Source organism: Lontra canadensis, unplaced genomic scaffold, assembly GCF_010015895.1.
Source record: "Lontra canadensis isolate GAN:19392208 unplaced genomic scaffold, GSC_riverotter_1.0 scaffold2, whole genome shotgun sequence".
NCBI lineage: Eukaryota > Metazoa > Chordata > Mammalia > Carnivora > Mustelidae > Lontra > Lontra canadensis.
In genome coordinates this window covers 46,766,732-46,788,614 of record NW_022630996.1, presented here as the reverse complement: position 1 = coordinate 46,788,614, position 21,883 = coordinate 46,766,732, and the positions used below count along the sequence as shown (strand labels likewise).

General features: G+C 33.8%; 1 protein-coding gene across 1 annotated transcript in view; it reads left to right on the top strand.

The window, feature by feature from the left end:
- ABCB5 (ATP binding cassette subfamily B member 5) overlaps positions 1 to 21,883 on the top strand; it is a 137,758-nt gene that overhangs the window by 21,690 nt on the left and 94,185 nt on the right. The window contains exons 2-8 of the mRNA XM_032865778.1: positions 1,077 to 1,191; positions 2,461 to 2,531; positions 4,907 to 4,961; positions 7,122 to 7,272; positions 11,258 to 11,312; positions 20,037 to 20,228; positions 20,314 to 20,485. Coding sequence (XP_032721669.1) covers positions 2,479 to 2,531; positions 4,907 to 4,961; positions 7,122 to 7,272; positions 11,258 to 11,312; positions 20,037 to 20,228; positions 20,314 to 20,485 — 678 coding nt within the window. The 5' untranslated portion in view covers positions 1,077 to 1,191; positions 2,461 to 2,478. The remainder of the gene's footprint in view (positions 1 to 1,076; positions 1,192 to 2,460; positions 2,532 to 4,906; positions 4,962 to 7,121; positions 7,273 to 11,257; positions 11,313 to 20,036; positions 20,229 to 20,313; positions 20,486 to 21,883) is intronic.

The following is a 21,883-nucleotide window of genomic DNA, read 5'->3' as shown; positions in this document are numbered from 1 at the left end:
AATGGTATAGCCACTGTGATAAACAATATGGCAGTTACTTGAAAAGGTAAGCATATTGCTATATGATCCACAATTTCCACTTCAATTCCAAAAGAATTGAGAGAAGGACTCTAATACTTATATACCAATGTTCATAGTAGCATTATTCACAGTCACCAATAGGTGAAAACAGTCCGAATGTCCATCAACTGATGAATGGATAAACAATGTGGTATATATAATTGATGAAATACTATTAGCCTTAAAAAAGGAATGGAACTTTGATACATGTTATATCATGGATGAACCTTGAAAGCATGCTGAGTGAAACAAGCCTAACACAAAAGACAAATATTACACTGTTCTACTTATCTGAGTTACCTATATTAGACAACTTCATAGAGATGGAAGGTAGAATGGTAGTCACCAGGAACTGGGAGAGAAAAGAATGGGAGTTTATTATTTAATAGGTATGGAGTTTCAATTTGGCATGATGAAAAAGTTTTGTACTGGTGATCTTTGCACAACATTATGTATGTACTTAATGCCACTGAATGGTAATTTAAACATGGTTAAAATGTTTAATTTTATGTATATAATGCCACAATTAAAAACCAATGATTCTGCATGTCTAATAAAGTCTCAGGTGTTAGCAGGTGCTGCCGGTCTTAGAACCACTTTGAGTAGCAAGTCTATAGTCTTTGAGTAGCAAGACTATAATATAGAGGAAAAGTGTTGGGGAAGAAGGGTTTGTGTGAGTTTCTCAGGAGAAGGGACTGTGTCTTTCTGTTTTTGTAAACAGCTGCTACATTGTACAAGCTCAATATCTTTTTCAGTGAATTTTTGAAGGAATAGGTAAAGAAATACAATCAAATAGGGTAACTAAAAATTGTAATATAAGAAAGAATGTGTCAGTGAACATGATACAGATATGAGAAAAGCCCAAAAGAAAATCAGGGACACTACAGGTGTTTAAAAAGTGTTTCTTTGAATCACTTGAGTTTTTTTGCTCACTTTGTTTCCCATGTGCAGTATTGCATGAAGAACATAGTGTGTTTTACCTGGAAATTAACCATTGTTGTAATCTGATATTACAGCATGGTCAGAAAATAAGCTTGGTACAGCACAGTGTGAAAGTACAGTTAGTTATTTGTTGAGGAGAGAAACCACACATGATTTTGGTGTAAATGAACATACCATGCACTGACTGAGGTAAGCCATAATTGTTTTTATTTTTTTATGAATTTGTGAGTTTTATTATGTAATTGTTAAATTCTATAAAATACAAATGATCAGTAGAGTCAATTATTACTTTCCTTACAAATATGCCAAATAACTGGAAATAATGTAAAGTCAGTATCGCAATTATAAAGATTTCTTATATTATAATCTTATGACCATTGATCCCTGAAAAAGAAATAATATGCCAATGTATTTGTATCATATTTTACTTCTCAGCCACTAAAAAATGATCCGTTGAAATTCATTCCTTCATGGAGGAGCGTACTATTTAAAAGTGTAGAGATTTTGGTTTTTGGTTTTTGGGTTTGTTTGGCTTTTTTTTTTTTATACTTGGATAGTATTTCATTAGTCAGTAATTCTACTCTAGAGTTTATTTTTTTAAAGATTTTATTTATTTATTTGACAAAGAGAGAGATCACAAGTAGGCAGGCAGAGAGGAGGAAGCAAGCTTCCCACTGAGCAGAGAGCCTGACGTGGGGCTCAATTCCAGGACCCTGAGATCATGACTTAAGCTGAAGACAGAAGCTTAACCCACTGAGCCACCCAGGTACCCTCTACTAATATAATAATACTAATACTCTAATATGGAGTTTAAATCCATATTATTTATAATCATCTCAATATCAGTAATATGTTATATTGTCTAACAAGTGAGACTGAGTCAAAATACATTGCAATGAAATGAAAATTTATGTACATAATTACAATCCTTCAGGCTAGGATTCTGAAGTGTCATCGAAAGGAAGAATAGATTATTCTCAATATAATTTTAATGATCAATGGGTTTTCAAAGTATTCTAATTTTTTTGACAGCTATCTATACATGATAGAAGCTCTAACTTGCTTATACTTGGTAAGTTAGAAAGCCCTACTCGCTAAAACTGCTGACTAACAGAAATTTGCATCAACTTTTTATAGAGAAAAGTAAGCATGGGAAGTTTAAAAGTTTCATCAATTACAATCAAATAAGTGGCAGAATAGGAATAAAATCCACTGTCCTGAAAAAATGCATTATCTATGGAATCTGGCTTTCCTTTTATTTCATTTCTAGAATTTTTATTAGCTCCACATCTAAGCCCAGGATGAAGTAACAAAATTATAAATTCAGTGGTAACATCTGAAAAAATAGCTTCCTAACCAGAAACTTCATTTGGGGTGCTCTTAAGGATGTGAAGAATGCTTTATATCAACTACATGATGACATTTTACACAGTCATGCTATATTTCTTAATATTTCAGAAGAATTGAATTATAAATATGGCAAATTCTGAAAGAGCTGAAGAGATGCATGAAAATTATCAGAGAAATGGGTAAGCTTTGCCTAAATTCTACAAAAAGTGTTCTGCAACTTCAAATATATCTTATCCTTTTCAAAACTATAGCAAAAATGTTAATAATTTTTTTTCCAAAAAGAGCAATGCCTATTTGCGTTTTTCTGGACCTCATCTTAATCACTATTACAACTGGCTTAATAGCAACTTTAGGAAGTGTAATAACTATAGGATGTATTGATTTAGTACTTTTAGTTCTTCAGATCTCTCTTCTGAATTTCTTGTACCTTACCAGTATAAGAGGAGAAATACCTGAATATTTTCAATTCAATTCTCTATGGAAACTTTATTCCATGTGGTACAGTTAATGAAAGAAAATATTGGATTCTGATTATTTTTCACTAAATGGATGTCTGTTTGTCTATGTATGTGTGTATGTTATAAAAATTTCCTATACCTATAATCCATTAATTTATAGATTTAAAATTGAAATGGCTTAAAGTCTATTTTAATTTCACTTTTACCATAATAATTGTGTTACACTTAGATATATGAGCTGTAAAATCCAAGAGCCCTCCTTTTGATCTCCTGTTTCATTAATGCAAGACTACAAATAACCAGAAAGGGAGTTCTCACTATATCTGCCCATGTACTCTTCTCTCCTCTCAACTCTGATAGAAGAGAGACTTTCAAAAGACTACCTGAACCTTCCTTCAAAGGCTTTTCATGAAGGTCAATGGGTGACAGAAAAGTTTCCCTGAAACAAAATGTATCAAAAGAGAGCATACTGAGTCTTACTCTTTAAAATCAGCATTTGGGAGACACATGGCTGGCTTAGTTGGAGGAGCATGTGTCTCTTGATCTCAGGGTGCATGAGTTCAAGTGCCACATCAGGTGTAGAGATTACTTAAATAATAAAATAAAAAACTTTAAAATCAGCATTTGGAATAATGGAAGAGCTATACAATCTTAAAGCACTTGTCATCTATGAAACATCTCAGAGCAGATTGGCCCAGTACTTAAGTAAATTATTAACTTCAAGAGGAATAAAATTAAGTGACTTGTCATTTATCAAAGCTGACAGAACAATATGTTAGAACAATATGTTAGAAAGGAGTCAGAAGTTCATCTTTCTATAATGTATTTTTTAGAAAAGTTAATCTGATGACCTCCAGTCTTCCATTAATGTTTAAGAATCTTTTGTGTATGTGCTGTTGATGGGAATGCAAGCTGGTGCAGCCACTGTGGAAGATAGTATGGAGGGTCCTCAAAAACTTAAAAACAGAGCTACCCTTTGGCCCAGCAATTGCACTACTAGGTATTTATCCAAAGAATACAAAAGTGCTGATTTGAAGGGGCATGTGTACCCCAGTGTTTATAGCAGTAATGTCCACAATAGCCTAACTATGGAAAGAATCCAGTTGTCCAGCAGCAGATGAATGGAAAAAGAAGAGGTTGTGTGTATGTGTGTCACACATACACTGGGCTATTACTTATCCATCAAAAAGAATGAAATCTTGTCATTTGCAGTTAGGTGAATGGAACTAGAGGGTGTTATGCCAAGTGAAATAAGTCAGAGAAAGAAAAAATACCACCTGATTTCACTCATATGTGCAATTTAAGAAACAAAACAGATGAACATAGGGGAAGGGAAGGAAAAATAATATAAGACAAAAACAGAAGGAGACAACCCGTAAAGACTCTTAACTATAAGAAACTGAGGGTTGCTGGAGGGGAGGTGGGTGAAGGGATGGGGCAACTGGGTAATCGACATTAAGGGAGGGCCCTTGATGTAATGAGCACTGAATGTTGTATGCAACTGATGAACCATTGAATTCTACCCTTGAAATTAATAATACACTCTATGTTAACTATATGTTAATGGAATTGAATTGAAGAAAAATACTGTATGGTTCCACTTACATGAGGCACCTAAGGTAGGCATTCACAGAGATAGAAAATAGAATGATAGTTGCCTGAAGCTGAAGGCAAGAGAGAAGGAGGATTGTTTAATGATACAGAGCCAGTTTTTCAAAAGAGTTCTGTGGATGGATGGTAATAATGGTAGCACAATATGAATGTACTTAATACTAATGAACTGTACACTTAAAATTAGTTAAGAGGGTAAATTCTGTTACCTGTATTTTACCACAATTTTAAAAAATTCTACTTCAGAGGTATGACTTCAGTTGTTACCCTAACTAGTGTAGAGACAGCCAGTGACAACTTACTTTCCCATTGATTATAATACAGATCTTTGTACTATGTATCATTAAGTGTGTTTTTAAAATTTCAGTGTTTATGCAGATTTGCTATCAAGAGTGAAATTTGATACTTTAGAACAATTTTAATTAGAAAATTTTGCAAGTTATATTCACATTGTAACCTCTCCATTTTCAACATTTATTTTCCAGAAAACCACAAGAACTGTCCAAAGTAAGAAAACAAGTTGTTGGACCTATTGAGATAGTAAGTAAAGTCACTTTAAGAAAGCATGTGTATTGGGCGCCTGGGTGGCTCCGTGGGTTAAAGCTCTGCCTTTGGCTCAGGTCATGATCCTGGGGTTCAGGGATCAAGCCCCACATCAGGCTCTCCAGAGCTCATCAGGGAGTCTGCTTCCTCCTCTCTTTCTGCCTGCCTCTCTGCCTACTTGCGATCTCTATCTGTCAAATAAATAAATAAAATCTTTAAAAAAAAAAAAAAGAAAGAAAGCATGTGTATCCAAAACTTTTAGGGAATTGTCAGTAGTGCTTAAAATAATTGGTAGTTTACATCTATTGGAGGGTAAAGGGAAATTTAAAAAGTTATTAATCAAAATATGATTTCCAATAGGAAAAAATATAATCAAACCAACATTCCCATAATAGCGATAAGAAAAGAAACACAGTATTTATTTATATAATGATCCCAATTTTGCAAAAAAAGCATGTATGTGTATGTGATGCATAAGTATTGTCAGAAGCTATTTTTTTTAATTTTTTTTTATAAACATATAATGTATTATTAGCCTCAGGGGTACAGGTCTGTGAATCGCCAGGTTTACACACTTCACAGCACTCACCATAGCACATACCCTCCCCAATGTCCATAACCCCACCACCCTCTCCCGACCCCCCTCCCCCCAGCAAACCTCAGTTTGTTTTGTGAGATTGAGAGTCTCTTATGGTTTGTCTCCCTCCCGATCCCATCTTGTTTCATTTATTCTTTTCCTATCCCCCAAACCCCCCACGTTGCATCTCCACTTCCTCATATCAGGGAGATCATATGATAGTTGTCTTTCTCCGATTGACTTACTTCGCTAAGCATCACACCCGTCAGAGGCTATTTCAAGTGGTGGGGAGTTGTGAGTGACTCTTACTATTTTGTGTTTATATTTCAGTATTTTCTAATGAGAATACATTGATATAAGTTGCTTTGTTATTTTTAAAGTGTATAAATTCTTTTGAAATAAAAAATAATTATCTAAATATTTTATAAAACCTATACATTAAAAACTATATAAGTGCATTTCTTTAGGATTATGTTCAAGGAACATTTTCAGGAATGTGTTCCCAAAATAACTCCTCTTCCTACTCTAATCTCTGTGTCAGCCTGACTGTCAGTGTCATTAGAAATTTACATGAAACAAACAGTACCTGCTTTTTCAGAAATCAAGTTATAAAAAGTGTGGGACATAGCAGAACATGACAAACTTTATCAAAAAGATAGCACACTATTCTGGAAGAAGGTGGAGAAGCAGATACCCTTTTCTCGGTAATACCAAGTACAGTACTCTGGCAGTTACTCCATAAATACTTATTAGCAATCACATGAATAAATGGAAAAACATTAATTTTTTTCAATCTCCACTCATAAAATATGTACTAAGTTCGTCTTGCTGTTATACAAATCTCATTTTATTTCAGTACCATTTTAGGTTTTATCTTGACTTCTCAGTAAGATAATAATCCACATTTTCAAATTTTGTTCATGTTTTTGTTTGGAATTGTTGGGATCTGCTACAGAATAGAATATAAAGCAATAAGTATTTGGCTTTCAGTTATTTCTTTCCTATTCTAAATAGCTTTGCAAATTGTTATAAACCCTTATTTAAAGAATAGATGTTGTCCTGGGTAGAAAAAATCCAACGAATTTAAAATAATAATGAAAAATACGGTGTATTACATTTGATGAACTAATTTTTACTACATGGTTACTGTTCACTGCACATAGTTGTATCATTGCTATGATGCTGATAAGCCTAAGGAATTGAGAGTTTAAAGTTCAGCTGTCCATAAGCCAAGATACTGTCAATGCAGTGTTTCAAAATATTTTATTCCAGAATCAGCCAAATGGAAGGAAGTTTCTGATTCATACCCACATCTGATCTGACCTGTGTTAGAGATGTCACAGATATATAATTGTACCGATTTTGCTACTTTATATTTTTCAACACTTCTTCAAAATGCATTATAAATCTTTAAGATCAGGGATTTTTTTTTTACTTTATTAACAAATACCTTTCCACAATTTTATACATTTATTTAGTCTCCTAATTTATAAAATAACATTTACTTGATGGCAAAAATGTAGGCTCATTTTGGTTTTGTTTTTTATAGCTATAATGCCACCATGTTTTGTTTTCCTCAGTTCCGCTTTGCTGATGGACTGGACATCACACTCATGATCTTGGGATTACTGGCATCACTGGTGAATGGAGCCTGTCTTCCTCTAATGTCGCTGATTTTAGGAGAAATGAGTGATGACCTTATTAGTGGGTGTCTAAGCAAAACAAATACAAGTGAGTACAATATTTACTTTTCTGTATTTCTGGGCCTTAAATAAAAGCCTTAAGTAAAACAGAGAGCTCATAATACAGATTTTTGTATTATCAAACAGTTTCTACATAATATGTATATAAGTCATTTATTCTTCTATGTTACTAGGGACAAAAGAACCAAAATTTGTTTTAGCCTTTGTCAAAGAAACAGAATCAGTAAGATATGAGTGTGTGTGTATATATATCTAGAGATAGAGACAAAGAAAAAGAAATTTATCTTAAGGGATTGGTTCATGCCATTATGGAAGCTGACGTGTCCAGAATTTTGTAGGGTGGGCCAGCAGGCTGGAGACCCAGGAGTGAACTGCTCATGGTATATAAAAATCATCTGAGACTGAGTATACTTCACCTTTTCTCTCTAGGAAATTAAAATAATTTTCATTAGAAGTGATGATTATATCATGGTTTAACCAAAGACTCAGGCCATTCCAGGGCACTGATCTATAATTCACCCTTTAAAAAGGAGCAGCCAAGAATGACAAAAATCTCTCAGCTGCTTAGAGTTTCATTAATAGTATGTATGTATATATGCATGGCATTGTAGAACATAATGCAGCAAGGAAGCCAAACTGAACATGCAGAAAATTACGGTACTGGAGACAAAAACCCTGAATAAAGATAGGAGGGAAATCTAGCAATCAGATGTCGGTGAAAAAGGGGTTCTGTTTTCCCATAATTATAGACGTCCTTCATATATCATTACCTTTGTTGTATCCTATTTCAAGATCATGTCCTTAAAGGTAACATTCTTTAGATGTAAACCCAGCACTTCTATGCACTGACATACTAAGTATCCATAGTCTTTTTTATCTGATGGATATTATAATTTTAGTAATTCCCTGATTTTATATGTTTTCCTCCAAATAACACAGTAGAAAGCATCCCTATGGCTATTTATTATAACAGAGATAAATGTATCATTAAAACCTGGACTGTCTTGGGATGGTCCACTCTCACCACTGTTGATCAACATAGCACTGGAAGTCCAAGTCTCAGCAATCAGACAAAATAAATAAATAAGTAAAAATTAAAAGTATCCAAATCAGCAGAGAAGACATCAGACTTTCACTCTTTGCAGATGACATGTAGGAAACCTGAAAGACTTCACCAAAAAATTTCTAGAACTGATAAAAGAATTCAGCAAAGTCAAGGATATAAAATCATTGCACAGAAGTCTGTTGTATTTCTATACACTGACAGTGTATACAATTGCACCAAAAAACATAAGATACCTAGGAATAAACCTAACCAAGGAGGTAAAATATCTGTACTCTAAAAGCTATAGAGCACTTATGAAAGAAATTGAGGAAGACACAAAGAAATAAAAAAATATTCCATGCTCATGGACTTGAAGAACAAATATTATTCAAATATCTATGTTTCCTAGAACAATCTACATATTCAGTGTAATCCCTATCAAAATACTACCAGTGTTTTTCACAGACCTAGAACAAACAATCCTAAAATTTGTATAGAACCTGAAAAGACCCCAAATAGATAAAATAATGTTAAAAAAAGAGAACCAAACCTGGAGGCATCACAATTCTAGACATCAAGCTATATTACGAAGCTGTAATCATCAAGACAGTATGGCACTGGCACAAAAACAGATGCATAGATCAGTGGAAAGAATAGAGAGCCAAGAAATGGACCCTCAACTCTATGGTCAACTAATCTTCAAAAAACAGGAAAGAGTGTCCAATGGAAAAAAGTCTCTTCAACAAACAGTGTTCAGAAAATTGGACAGTCACGTGCAGAAGAATGAAAGTGGACCACTTTCTTACACCACACAGAAAAATAAACTCAAAATGGATGAAAGTCCTAAATGTGAGACAAGAATCCATCAAAATCCTAGAGGAGGATACAGGCAGCAACCTCTTCGACCTCACTCGCAGCAACTTCTTGCTAGACCTGTCTCCAGAAGCAAGCAAAAATGAACCATTGGGACTTCATCAGGAAAAAAAGCTTTTGCACAGCAAAGGAAACAATCAACAAAACTAAAAGGCAATCTGTGGAATGGGAGAAGATACTCAAAAGTGACATATCAGATAAAGGGCTGGTATCCAAAATCTATAAAGAACTTACCAAATTCAATACCCCAAAACCAAAAAATCCAGTCAAGAAAGGGACAGAATACATGTACAGAGATTTCTCATAGAAAACGTGCAAATGGCCAACAGACACATGAAAAGATGCTCAACATCACTTGGAGTCAGGGAAATATGAGTCAAAACCATTAATGCCACCTCACACTGGTCAGAATGGCTAAAATGAACAACTCGGGAAACAACAGATGTTGGCAAGAATGGGGAGGAAATTGGAACTCTCTTATACTATAGGTGGGAATGCAACCTGGTGAGCCACTGTGGAAAACAGTATGGAGGTTCCTCAAAAAGTTAAAAATAGAGCTACCCTATGGCCCAGCAATTACACTACTAGGTATTTATTCAAAGGATATAAAAGTGCTGATTCAAAGGGGTACATGCACCCCAGTGTTTATAGCAGTAATGTCCACAATAGCCAAACTATGGAAAGAGCCCAGATGTCTAGTAACAGATGAATGGAAAAATATATATATAAAGTATGTGTGTGTATATGTGTGTGTATATATATATATGTGTGTGTGTGTATAAAATATATGTGTGTGTATATATATATGTGTATATATATAAAATATATATGTGTGTGTGTATATATATATATATATATATATATATATATATGCCTTCAGAAAGATTGAAATCTTGCCATTTGCAATGACATGGATGGATGGAACTAGAGGGTGTTATGCCAAGTGAAGTAAGTCAGTCAGAGAAAGACAAATACCACCTGATTTCACTCATATGTGGAATTTAAGGAAAAAAAAACAGATGAACATAGGGGAAGGGAAGGAAAAAATAAGACAAAAACAGAGAAGGAGACAACTCATAGAGACTCTTAACTATAGGAAACAAACTGAGGGTTGCTGAAGAGGAAGTGGGTGGGGGAATGGGGTAACTGGGTGATGGACATTAAAGGATGGCATTTGATGTAATGAGCACTGGGTGTTATATGCAATTGATGCATCTCTAAATTCTATTCCTGAAAATAATAATACACTATATGTTAATTAAATTGAATTTAATAAAAAAAATTTTTTTAAACCTGTGCTCTTTTTTTTAGACATAAGCCTAGCTTTTATATACTATACACCCTTCTGTATCCTATTTAACTTTAAATAGTAATTTATATCCTCTTATATTCCACCTGAAGGCTAATCTTTCAAGTGTCCCAGTCTTGTTTGAGCAGAATAAAACCATCACTTCCACCTCTAGATCCTTCATGTGATGATCTCCTGTCTCCAGTTATTAATTTTTAATATTTTAATGATAGAAAGATTAAGGATGTGATTCTGTTTATTAAACAAATGGAGCCACCAATTCACTGAGTAAATATTTATTGACTGCCAACCATGTCCTTCTCTCCAAATTAATGAGTGAAAGGAGGAGGAAAAAAAAACTTAGCAACCCTAAGTCAATATGCTTGCGAGTATTCCTATTGTTAGAGCTGCTCTATAATAGATTCTCTCACCAGCTTTAGATAGGATGGGCAGTACATAGCAACTGATATTGCTTTGAATTATAATTTTTGATTTTGCTTAAGGCTTCTACAGGTTTTTTGAATTTCATTATGTAGGCTGTCAAATGTGATGAACATGTAAAGAGGTTTGATAAAGGTTTAGATAAATACATTGATATCATTGGTATATCATGACATATTATTAGAGAGACCAAAGATTACTATTTCAAATTTTAGTTTAAAGAATAGAAAGTTAACATTATTATAAATCTAAGAGAATAAGTCCATTTTCTTGAGAATATATTATATTTGTTTTGGAGTGCTATTATGAAACAGTATGGCCAATTATGAATTAATTGCTTTCAAAATTTAAAACACTGTTTTACAGCAAATTACCAGAATTGTACTCAGTCTCAAGAGAAGCTGAATGAAGATATGATTAAGTAAGTCCAAATAAAATGTTAATATCATGTGTATTGCATGCTGCTTTATTCAGTACTTACAAGGAAGAAACTGGGGTTTGGTGATGAATATCACATGTAAGTTATTAAAGCAAATGAGTCCTTTTCTTTAAATATATTATTTTTAAATTTAAAAATTAAATATACTTCTACATAAATTTTTCTTTAATTTGAAAGGTTCATATGTAGGCTCATTTGCTTTAAGTTGTATTTGACAGAATTTTCATGAAAATAAAATTCATTTTGGAATTTGCATTTTTAGGCCAATTTTGCATTCTAGAAATGAAGGTACATATCCTAAAGACAAAAGAATTTGTTTTTCCTTTTTTTCCAAATTATTTTCCTTATGAACCTTATAGAAAAATGCTACTTCTATACACTTTAAAAACCAGAGTCATGTGCAACAAATATTAAAAATAATAAAATAATTTTAAAAATTAAAACAATAAAGTTTTATTGACTAATTTTGGAGACTAATTTTCAGACTATTAAAGTAATGTTGTATTCATACTAAAAATTGTAAAATCTGGGGGCGCCTGGGTGGCTCAGTCATTAAGTGCTTGCCTTTGGCTCAGGTCATGATCCCAGGGTCCTGGGGTTGAGCCCCACATCGGTCTCCCTGCTCAGCGGGAAGCCTGCTTCTCCCTCTCCCTCTCCCCCTGCTTGTAGTCCCTCTCTCACTGTCTCTCTCTCTCTCTGTTAAATAAAGAAATACAGTCTTTAAGGTAAAATAAATAAATAAATATTGTAAAATCTGAAGTAAATAATTTATAAGGACATTCAGTTTTTGTAGTTTCTGTATTCAACAGTATCATTTCCTTTGTCATGTGTTAAGTTTATTAACACTTTAACTGCTTTACTGTATTCACTGGACTTTCATAGTGTTTCACTAAAATTATGAGAGTTTTTGCTACAGACCTAAGAGATCCCTCATTTTTCTCCAAAAAGTGAAGCCTGCGTGTTGCACAACCCAAAGGACACTTATCACATTGCAGTGAAGCTCTCTGGACCATAATTCTTGACCTGCACTGTCCAGTATATTAGCTACAGCTACATATGGTTACTTAAATTTGAATCAGTTAAAACAATAAAACCTAAGTATTTAGTTCCTCATTCTCAGTCACATTTCAAGTGTTCAGTAGTCACATTTGGCTGGTGCCATCTTGTATATCACTGATAACAGAACATTTTCTTCATCACAGAAAGTTTTATTGTACAGCACTGTTCTATGCAATGTAAATGGCGCCCTCTCCAGTTGTACTTTGCTGCAGCCTCAGCTTTCTTTGAGAGACAGCTGGTTTTTAGCAACTTTTACATAGAATTTCCTTATATTGGTTCTTTTGAAAATTTCTGATTAAAATCCAGTGTATTTCCTCCTACTGAATTCTGTTTCTACAATGTCAAACTGGGTTCTTTAGAGAATTTTTTTTTTTACAAAGATTTTTTATTTATTTATTTGAAAGACAGATCACAAGTAGGCAGAGAGGCAGGCAGAGAGATAGAGGAGGAAGCAGGCTCCCCGCTCAGCAGAGAGCCCAAGGCGGGGCTCGATCCCAGGACCCTGGGATTATGACCTGAGCTGCAGGCAGAGGCTTTAACCCACTGAGCCACCCAGGCGCCCCGTCAAACTGGGGTTCTGATGTATAATCATGAATTTTGAGCTTCTTACAAAGAAGTTTGGAACTTTTAAATATAGGAACATCCATTAAAAAAAAACAGATTAAAAAAAGAATAAAATGAAAAGGCATGTCTACGTACAATTATTAGAAGGTCACAAAATTTACCAAAAAAATTCTTAACATTTATACTATAAAATCTGTTATGCTGTTGTTTTTCAAACTGGTATTCTGTTTTGGAATATTTGGAATACATGAGGAAAACAAGTTTCCGTGGTCAAACGGGTTTTGAAAATGCTGTATATAACAGCCTCGTCTTGGATACATACAGTATAGGTAAGTGTAGTAAAACTCCATTTACTCTAAGTTATTAAACCTGTTTGAGTATAAAACCCAATTTTTTTCCCCAAACACCTGCTAACATCCGGTGAAACTAATGTTTTGATGTAACAGTTTGGGGAATCATTGCTTTATATCTTTTTTTTTTTTTTTTTTTTTTGATGAGGACAAGGTAATACCTCTTTCAGCTATAATCATCAGGAACCAAAGAATTTTATTCCACCTTTTATTTTCCAAAGACAATAACTTATAGCTTTATGTAAGTTTAACATTTTATTTTATTTTTTATTATGTTCAGTTAGCCACTGTATAGTACATAATTCGTTTTTGATATAGTGTTCAGAGATTCATTAGTTAAGCATAACACCCAGTGTTTATCACAGCATGTGCCCTTAATACCCATCACCCTGTTCCTCCCCCACCCCACCCTTCTCCCCTTTGAATCCCCCAGATTTGGATTCAACAAGAAAATATTCAACTATTTTCAGAATATTTGGTAAATAAAGCAAGGATACAGGTTGAACATTAAGTTTAATGTTTTAATGTTCAACCTGTGTCCTTGTTTTATTTACCAAAAATTCTGAAAATAATTGAATATTTTCTTGTTGAATCCAAATCATAATGACTAAATAGTACCAAGATTATTGCTGGTAAATATGATGCCTCCTCTTGCCTCAAGAGTTAATTAATTAAATCCATATGAACTTCTAAGCAACTTGCTCCCTCCCTTTTACTACTTCTGATACATCTTTCATAGTCTCCTTTAAAGGGGCAAACTATATGACCATGGTTGCGTTAGATTTAGTTCAGTTGCATTTCATGTAAAATCCATTATAATAGTTGTATAACCATGATAGAAATTATTTCTCTCACATAAAGATATCTGAACATAGATAGCCTATGTATGAAATACAGCTTAAAAGCCATTAGGGACTTGGCACCCTCTGTCTTTGTACTGGTCCTATCACTACATCTGTTTTAGCAGGGCATATTGCCACTTCAAATAAAATGGAAGTTCTGTTACTTAGGAAGAAGATAAAATCGGATATCGGCCAATAGCAATTTCTGCTGCACCAAGTAGTGGCCTAGAATAATTCCCAGATTGTGTACAGTGGGACTATTAATAAGTGATACATTGTAAAAGGAGAAAGATGTTCATAGTTAATTGGTCTGAGACAATTGAACTGAGTTGAAGAACAAAATTAAATAATTTCCTTACATTTTTTAATTTTTTTGTTATGTTCATGTATATTATCAGTTTCCGAGGAAGAATGATGCTAGGTATACAGGGTTTCCCAAATCTATTTGAGAACTGTTTTTCCTCAGAAATACTGGTAAAGTGATTCAGATTTTAAGTTCAAGATTCAGATCATAGATTCAGGATTCAGATCTTGGGCTCTGCCACTTTTTAACTACAAAAGCTGTTGGGTAACTTGTGTAAGCTTTGGTTTCTTCATATGTGAAATGAGGTGTTAATACTTCCTAAAGATTCAGTAAAACTCAGATGTCAAGGGATTGACATAATATTTAACACAAAATAAATGCTCAATAAGTGAAGCCATCAAATCAGCCTTAACTTGCAAGCAGTTTTGAATCAGAAGACTTAGACCATGAAGGCAGTCTCATTTCCTGATACAAAATAAAATACCCAGGCTCTGGGACTACTGATGTTTGTTCTTTTGTGACTACTGCGGTTTCTTTACCTGGATCCCAGGTAGTTTGGATGTCTGATTACTGGATAAATGAAGGGTTAGTAAGTATAGTATCTTCCTTTCAAAATAAATTGGATATGTTGCTTTCTTTGTTTTTAAGAAATAATCTCTTAAAAAGTACATCAGTTCTTCTGTAAAATTATTTTAACTACTTTTTCTGATTAAATGCTTAATAGTTTCATTGTAAATCGTGTAAAAAGGCACAAAGAAAAATAAATCACTCATAATCCTGCCATTAATATATAATGAACATTAGTTTTAGTTTATATTATTACAACTTTTTTACATGTATGTGTATGCATATATAATTTTAATATAATTAGAATTATACTGTTTGTATGATTTTAATAGCTTTGAGGCATAATTTCCTTATCATAAAACTCAACAGTCTTAACTGTACAATTCAATGAGTTTTAGTAAACTGACAGAGTTGTGCAACCATCACCACAATCCATTTTTAGCCTACTTCCACTACTCTGCAAAGATCCCTCTTTTGTAGTCAATCCCCATTCCCACACTCAGCCCCCAAGCAACCATTTACCTGTTTTCTGTCTCTAAAGATTTTCATCACCTGGACTTTGCATGTGTGTGGAAATACATAATATGTAGGGTATCTGGCTTCTTTTCTTTATTAGCATAATGTTTTTGAGTTTCATCCGTTTTGTAACATGTGTCAGTAGTTTATTCCTTTTAATTGCTTAGTAGTAATTCATTGCTGGGGTACACCTGCAATATTTATCTGTTCACTAGTTGATGGAAAATTTGAATGTTTCTGGTTTGGGGCTATTTATAAATAATGCTTCCGTGAACATCAATATGGAAGTCTTTGTGTATGCATACATTTTTATTTCTCTTGGGTAGATACCTAGGGGTGGAATTGCTAGGTCATATGTTAAGTTATGTTTGTCTTTTTAAGAAACTACCAAACTGTTTTCCAAAGTGGCTATACCATTTTGCTTTTTCACCAACAATGTGTAAGCGTTCCAATTCTCCTTGTCAATATTTGGTTTTGTCTGTCTTTTTTATTATAATCATGGTAGTAGGTGTGGAGTGATACATTGTGGCTTTAACTTGCATTTCTCCAGTGACTAATAGTGAGCACTATTTTCATTACTTTTTAAGCATTCATATATTTTCTTTGGTTAAATGTCTGTTCAAATATTTTGCCTATTTTTTAATTCTGTCATTTGTCTTATTACAGAATTATGAGAATTCCATTTTATAAATTCTAGATGCAAGTTTTTTGTCCTATGTGTGATTGGCAAATACTTTCTTCTAGTCTGTAGATAGTCTTTTCATTTTATTAAAGGTTTCTTTTGAAGCTCAGAAGTTTTAAGTTTTGATGGTGATGTACAATTTATCAAGTTTTTCTTTTATGGATTGTGCCTTTGGATGTTAAGAATTCTTCGTCTAAACCAAGATCATGAAGATTTTCTCCTACATTTTCTTCTAGGACTTTGAATATTTTAGCTCTTACACTTAGGTCTGTAATCCATTTTGACTTTATTTTTGTGACTGTTATGAGGTAAGATTCTAACTTTTTTTGCATATGGCTATATCCATTTGTCCTGGCACTATTCTTTGAAAAAAATGTCTATTCTCCTTTCTCCTATTCTCCTTAGCATCTTTGCTAAAAATCAATTGTCCAAATATAAGGATTAGTTTCTGTTCTCTCAATTTTGCTGCATTTATTCTTGTATCTATTCTTAGGCTAGTATCATACTTTCTTGATTAATGCAATTTTAGGAAATAAATAAATAAAACCAGAAATTGTAAGTCCTCCAACTTTGTTCTTAAAAATTATCTTGGGTCTTCTGAGTTCTCTTCATTTCTATGTACGTTTTAGCATCATCTTGCCAATTTCTGCCAAAAAGTCTACTGGGACTTTTGATAGGGATTGTATTGAATCTGTACATCAATTTGAGGATATTGTCATCTTAACAACATTGAGTCTTCCAATCCATGAACATGGATTACCTCTCCATTTATTTATATCTTCTTTAATTTCTATCAACAGTGTTTGTAGTTCAGTGTTCAGATCCTGCATTTCTTCTTTTGATTTGCTTTTATAACCCATTTTCCTCTTAAAATATTGTAAACATTAGAAAACAGTCAACTCTTATTATTTGCAACAGTTTTATTAAAGTTGTCGTGAATACTGAATTAGCAAATATTAAACCATTGTTATTAGGGTAAATACAGGGTTAGGTTCCTGTGACCCTATGGTCACAACATTTTCATCATTCAACACAAAACCTCAAATTATATATATTTCCATTTAAAGACAACTTATTTAAAAAACAATTATCATATGATCTCTCTGATATGAGGAATTTGAGAAGCAGGGTGGGGGGTTTGGGGCAGTAGGGAAGGAAAAAATGAAACAAGATAGGGTCTGGAGGGAGATAAATCATAAGAGATTCGTAATCTCACAAAACAGAGGGTTGCTGGGGGGTGGAGGGGTAGGTATAGCGTGGTTGGGTTGTGCACATTGGGGAGGGTATGTACTATGGTGAGTGCTATGAAATGTGTAAGCCTGATGATTCACAGACCTGTACCCCTGGGGCTAAAAATACATTATATGCTAATAAAAATAATTTTTTAAAAAAGACAACTTATTTAATATATGTTGTTGATTCATTAACATTGAATTCAGAGTCAATAGCACTATAACTCATGCCTGAATGACACCTATCTAACACATATATTTTCTCCATAGGACACATCACAGCTTTCTTACACTTAGGAATACTAGACAGCACTTAAGCATGCTGCCTAAGAGTCACTTTAAACAGTGGAATCATCAAAAATTAAAAACACAAAAATTAGAAAAAGGTGGCACTACATAGACCACAAAAATGGCACTTGTTCACAGTGTGAAAGCTGAAACAAGAAGGCAGAGTGTTGCCTTGTTCAACCTCAGCTGGGAACATCTTTGTTGGGCAGCTCAGATTTTTTATACTCTATGCATGTCCATGAGTAACAATGAAAACATCTGAGTATTTATTTGAGGGTTAAAAATAAGCTTTAGTGACCAAGCAGATTTGCCAACACATAAACTGGGAATAATGGGGAGCAACTGTATGTTCCTCTGTGTTTTCCTTTGATACTTCCCTTTCGTGGCTTTCTACCTACCATGTTGGCCACTCTCCAGCTTGCTTTGCAATTCTTTCTCTTTACCCCAAACTCTACCATGTACCTGAGCTCATTCCTTGGTCCTCTGTCTTTTTCATCTACACTTAATTTTCTTTCTCTGTGGGTAGTCTCAGTCAGTCCTTTGTTTTAATTACCACCTACAAGCTAATGACTTTCAAATTTACATCTCTAGCCTAGACCCTGCTCCAACTATTTCAGACTCTCATTTTCAGCTTCTTACTTATAAAACCCACTTTGATGTTTAATAGGCTCCTTGGTCCTAATGTATCTAAATCAAAACACATGATAGCTCTTACAAATCTATTCCATTCCCCATTGTCCATGGCTGTACATGGCACACCATTCACTGAGTCGCTCAAATCAAAATCTAAGGAGTTATCCTTAATTTCTCCCCTTCCGGCATTCCTCACAGTTAGTACATTGGCAATTTCATTTTGCTGTATTTCCAAAATATAATTAGAATCTGTCCATTTCTCTGTACATCAGCTGCCACCATTTTCGTCCAAGTCCCTATCCTTCTCACACACTGGCCATTGCAATAGCCTCCCAACTAAACTCCTGCTTCAATTTGTTTCACTTCCATTTATTCCTCATAAAGGAGCGAGACTGATCTTTTTAAAAGTTGAACTGATAAGGGCATCCCATGCTTAAATTTTCCAATGGTCTACCTTTTTTCTTAAAATAAAAGCTGTGCAGGGCACCTGGGTGGCTCAGTGGGTTAAAGCCTCTGCCTTCAGCTCTTGTCATGATCACAGGATCCTGGGATCTGCTCAGCAGGGAGCCTGCTTCCTCCCTCTCTCTCTGCCTGCCTCTCTGCCTGCTTGTGATTTCTGCCTGTCAAATAAATAAATAAAATCTTAAAAAAAAAAAAAAAGCTGTGCAATGTCCCATGGCTGCCCTGCAATATTTGCTAAATTCTCTGACCTAATCATTTCATACCACTTTGGAGTTCTTTTGTTCCTGGAACATGCTAAGGTTTTTCCTGCCTCAGATACCTTATTATTTTCTCTCCTTTTTCTCTGTTATTTTTCTCGCTTTTCTTGCTCTTTTTATGGCTGGCTCCATTTTACCTTTTGGAATCCAGCTCTTTTACTTCCTCAAAAAAGTTTTTCTTAACCATTCTATCTGTACTAGCTCTCCCAACCCACCTTTTACTCACTGGTTATTCTGTGACTTATTGCCCTGTTTACTTCCCTCATAGAACAACCTAAAATTATTTTTCTGTGTGTATTGTCTGTCTCCTCCCACCAGGATGTAAATTCTTACACCAGTATGTAAATAAAGGAGGGTCTTGTTATCTTGCTCATGACTGTATCTCTAAAATGCCACACATGGTGGGTACCTAGTATATATTTTTTAAATGACTCCATTTATCTGGTCTCCTGTTAGATTGTTTTCAGCTCTTCTTTTTTGTTGCTAACTACCATGACCATCCAGCTAGATTAATCTTTTTACATATTTCCTTAGGGCAAATTCCTAAAGTTGAATTTTGTATTTAATAGTATAAATATATTTAAACTATTTTGTACAGTGCTTTAGACTACTATCATTTCTTCATCCACCTATTCCATGTACAGCTATCTTAATTACTTCAATGTAACTTTCCAAATGAAAGTATTAAAAATTATTGAAAGAAGATATAAGTAGCAAGTGTTATAAAATAGTAGTTTTTACTAATAATTTAAGAGAGACGTACTCTAGACTAGAGAAACCTAGAATTTTGTGTTCAATGTACTTTACTTCTCATGGAGATTTATTTTGACTTATTTTATAGGTAATAGCACAAATTCTCTCAATCAAATATGATGACATCTCATTTTTTTTTTATCAAAGGGGAAAACTGCACTTGAGTCTCACTAATATTTCCAATAATCTTTTTTCAGGTTGACTCTGTATTATATTGGAATAGGAGTTACTGCCTTGGTTTTTGGCTACATGCAGATTTCCTTTTGGGTTATGACAGCAGCACGACAGACCAAAAGAATTCGAAAACAATTTTTCCATTCAGTTTTGGCACAGGATATCAAATGGTTTGATGGTTGTGACATTGGTGAATTTAACACTCGCATGACTAAGTAAGAGGATTGATGTATAGTATATCGACTTTGTTTTCATATATTCTATATCAGTGACTTAACTGCATTTACTTACTTGTTTCAGTGACATCAACAAAATCAGCGATGGTATTGGAGAGAAGATTGCTCTGTTGTTTCAAAACATATCTACTTTTTCTATTGGCCTGGCAGTTGGTTTGGTCAAGGGCTGGAAACTCACCCTGGTGATTCTCTCCACATCACCACTAATAATTGCTTCAGCAGCCATATTTTCTCGGGTAGGCAAGATGGCTAAATGCAGTGTTGACTGGAAACAGGAGTATAAACTAGGTTCTTTACTAAATTTGTCAAGTAAGGCATTTCTATTTATTTCCTATATCTAAAAATGGAAAGGGATATTAAACATCACCAATACTTTTGATTTTGTTCACTGTTAATCACTTTTTTGCCTACAAGTTATTTGACCACAATGAAGTTAATTTTAATATCTTACTAACACTAAAAGAATTCCTCTTCATTTGGTAGCCTAGTGCAACTTCAAATGATAGCATAGATAGAGAATTATGAGAGAGTCTTACACGTTCTAAATTTCCAGATAAATGTGTGCAATTCATTTCATCAGAACAAAATAAGAAAATCCAAAAATTGTAAACACTTTTTCATATCGGCCATTTCAAGTTTTTATTTTTTATAAGGCTCTTAAATTACATTGCAAATGTCTGCTAATGTCGACTTTTTGTACTTTAGAAATGTTTCAATTTTTTAAACAAATTATGTATTTTCATTTTAAATTATATTTCTAGCACTATTGTGAGTATACCACAAAATATTAATCTATTTATAACCGGGATTAGAAACCAATGCTCTTTGTTAAGTCCAAAAACAACCAATATATCCCAATATCTCTCTCCAAATCAAGTCTGGCAGTTCTACCAATGTGTATATCCATCACCTAGATTGGAGGACAGTGCATTCTTAGGGATGGATGACGTTTTTGATTTTGCAAAGCTAATTGTTCTTTATGGAAATCAAAGCTATAAAATTCACTGAGTTTATTTGCTAACACTATTCAAGTTCAACCAAAAAAGAATTTGCAGCAATAAAAGTCTATGGCTGAATAATTTCTTAACAGGCTTCAATGTTTAGGCAAGAAATCTTTATCTAATGAGACTTCTAGTATTGACCTTATAGCTCTTATAAAAATCTTCATCCCCAGCATATTTGAGATGAGGAAACCCTCTCAATAGGAAGATTGCCAACTATGTGTTACTGAGGTCAGAGCTTAAACTTAACTGCCCAGGAAAGTAAAGTGGATAAGAAGTTTAGAAGTAACAACAGTGGGAAATCTAAGTTCTGCTATTATATTAACTGGTTATAAAAAAGAATCAAATAAAGCTCAAAGTTACCCAAATAACCAAAGACTCCAGTATGTGTGGTTTCTACCTTACTTTTATTTATTATTATTCATTTATTAAACATCATTCATTTATTAAACATCAGGGCTTTTTGCTAGGTGTTTCTTCCTTTCCAGTGGTATATATGTGAATTCAGAAAATAATGAGTATTACTCAGTTTATCCTACCTTCTTTAACAACTATCCAAGTGTGTCTTATTTAAAATCATCTCCAATTATGTGGGATGTGTTTTGAAAATGACATTTGTTATGTGAGTAGGCA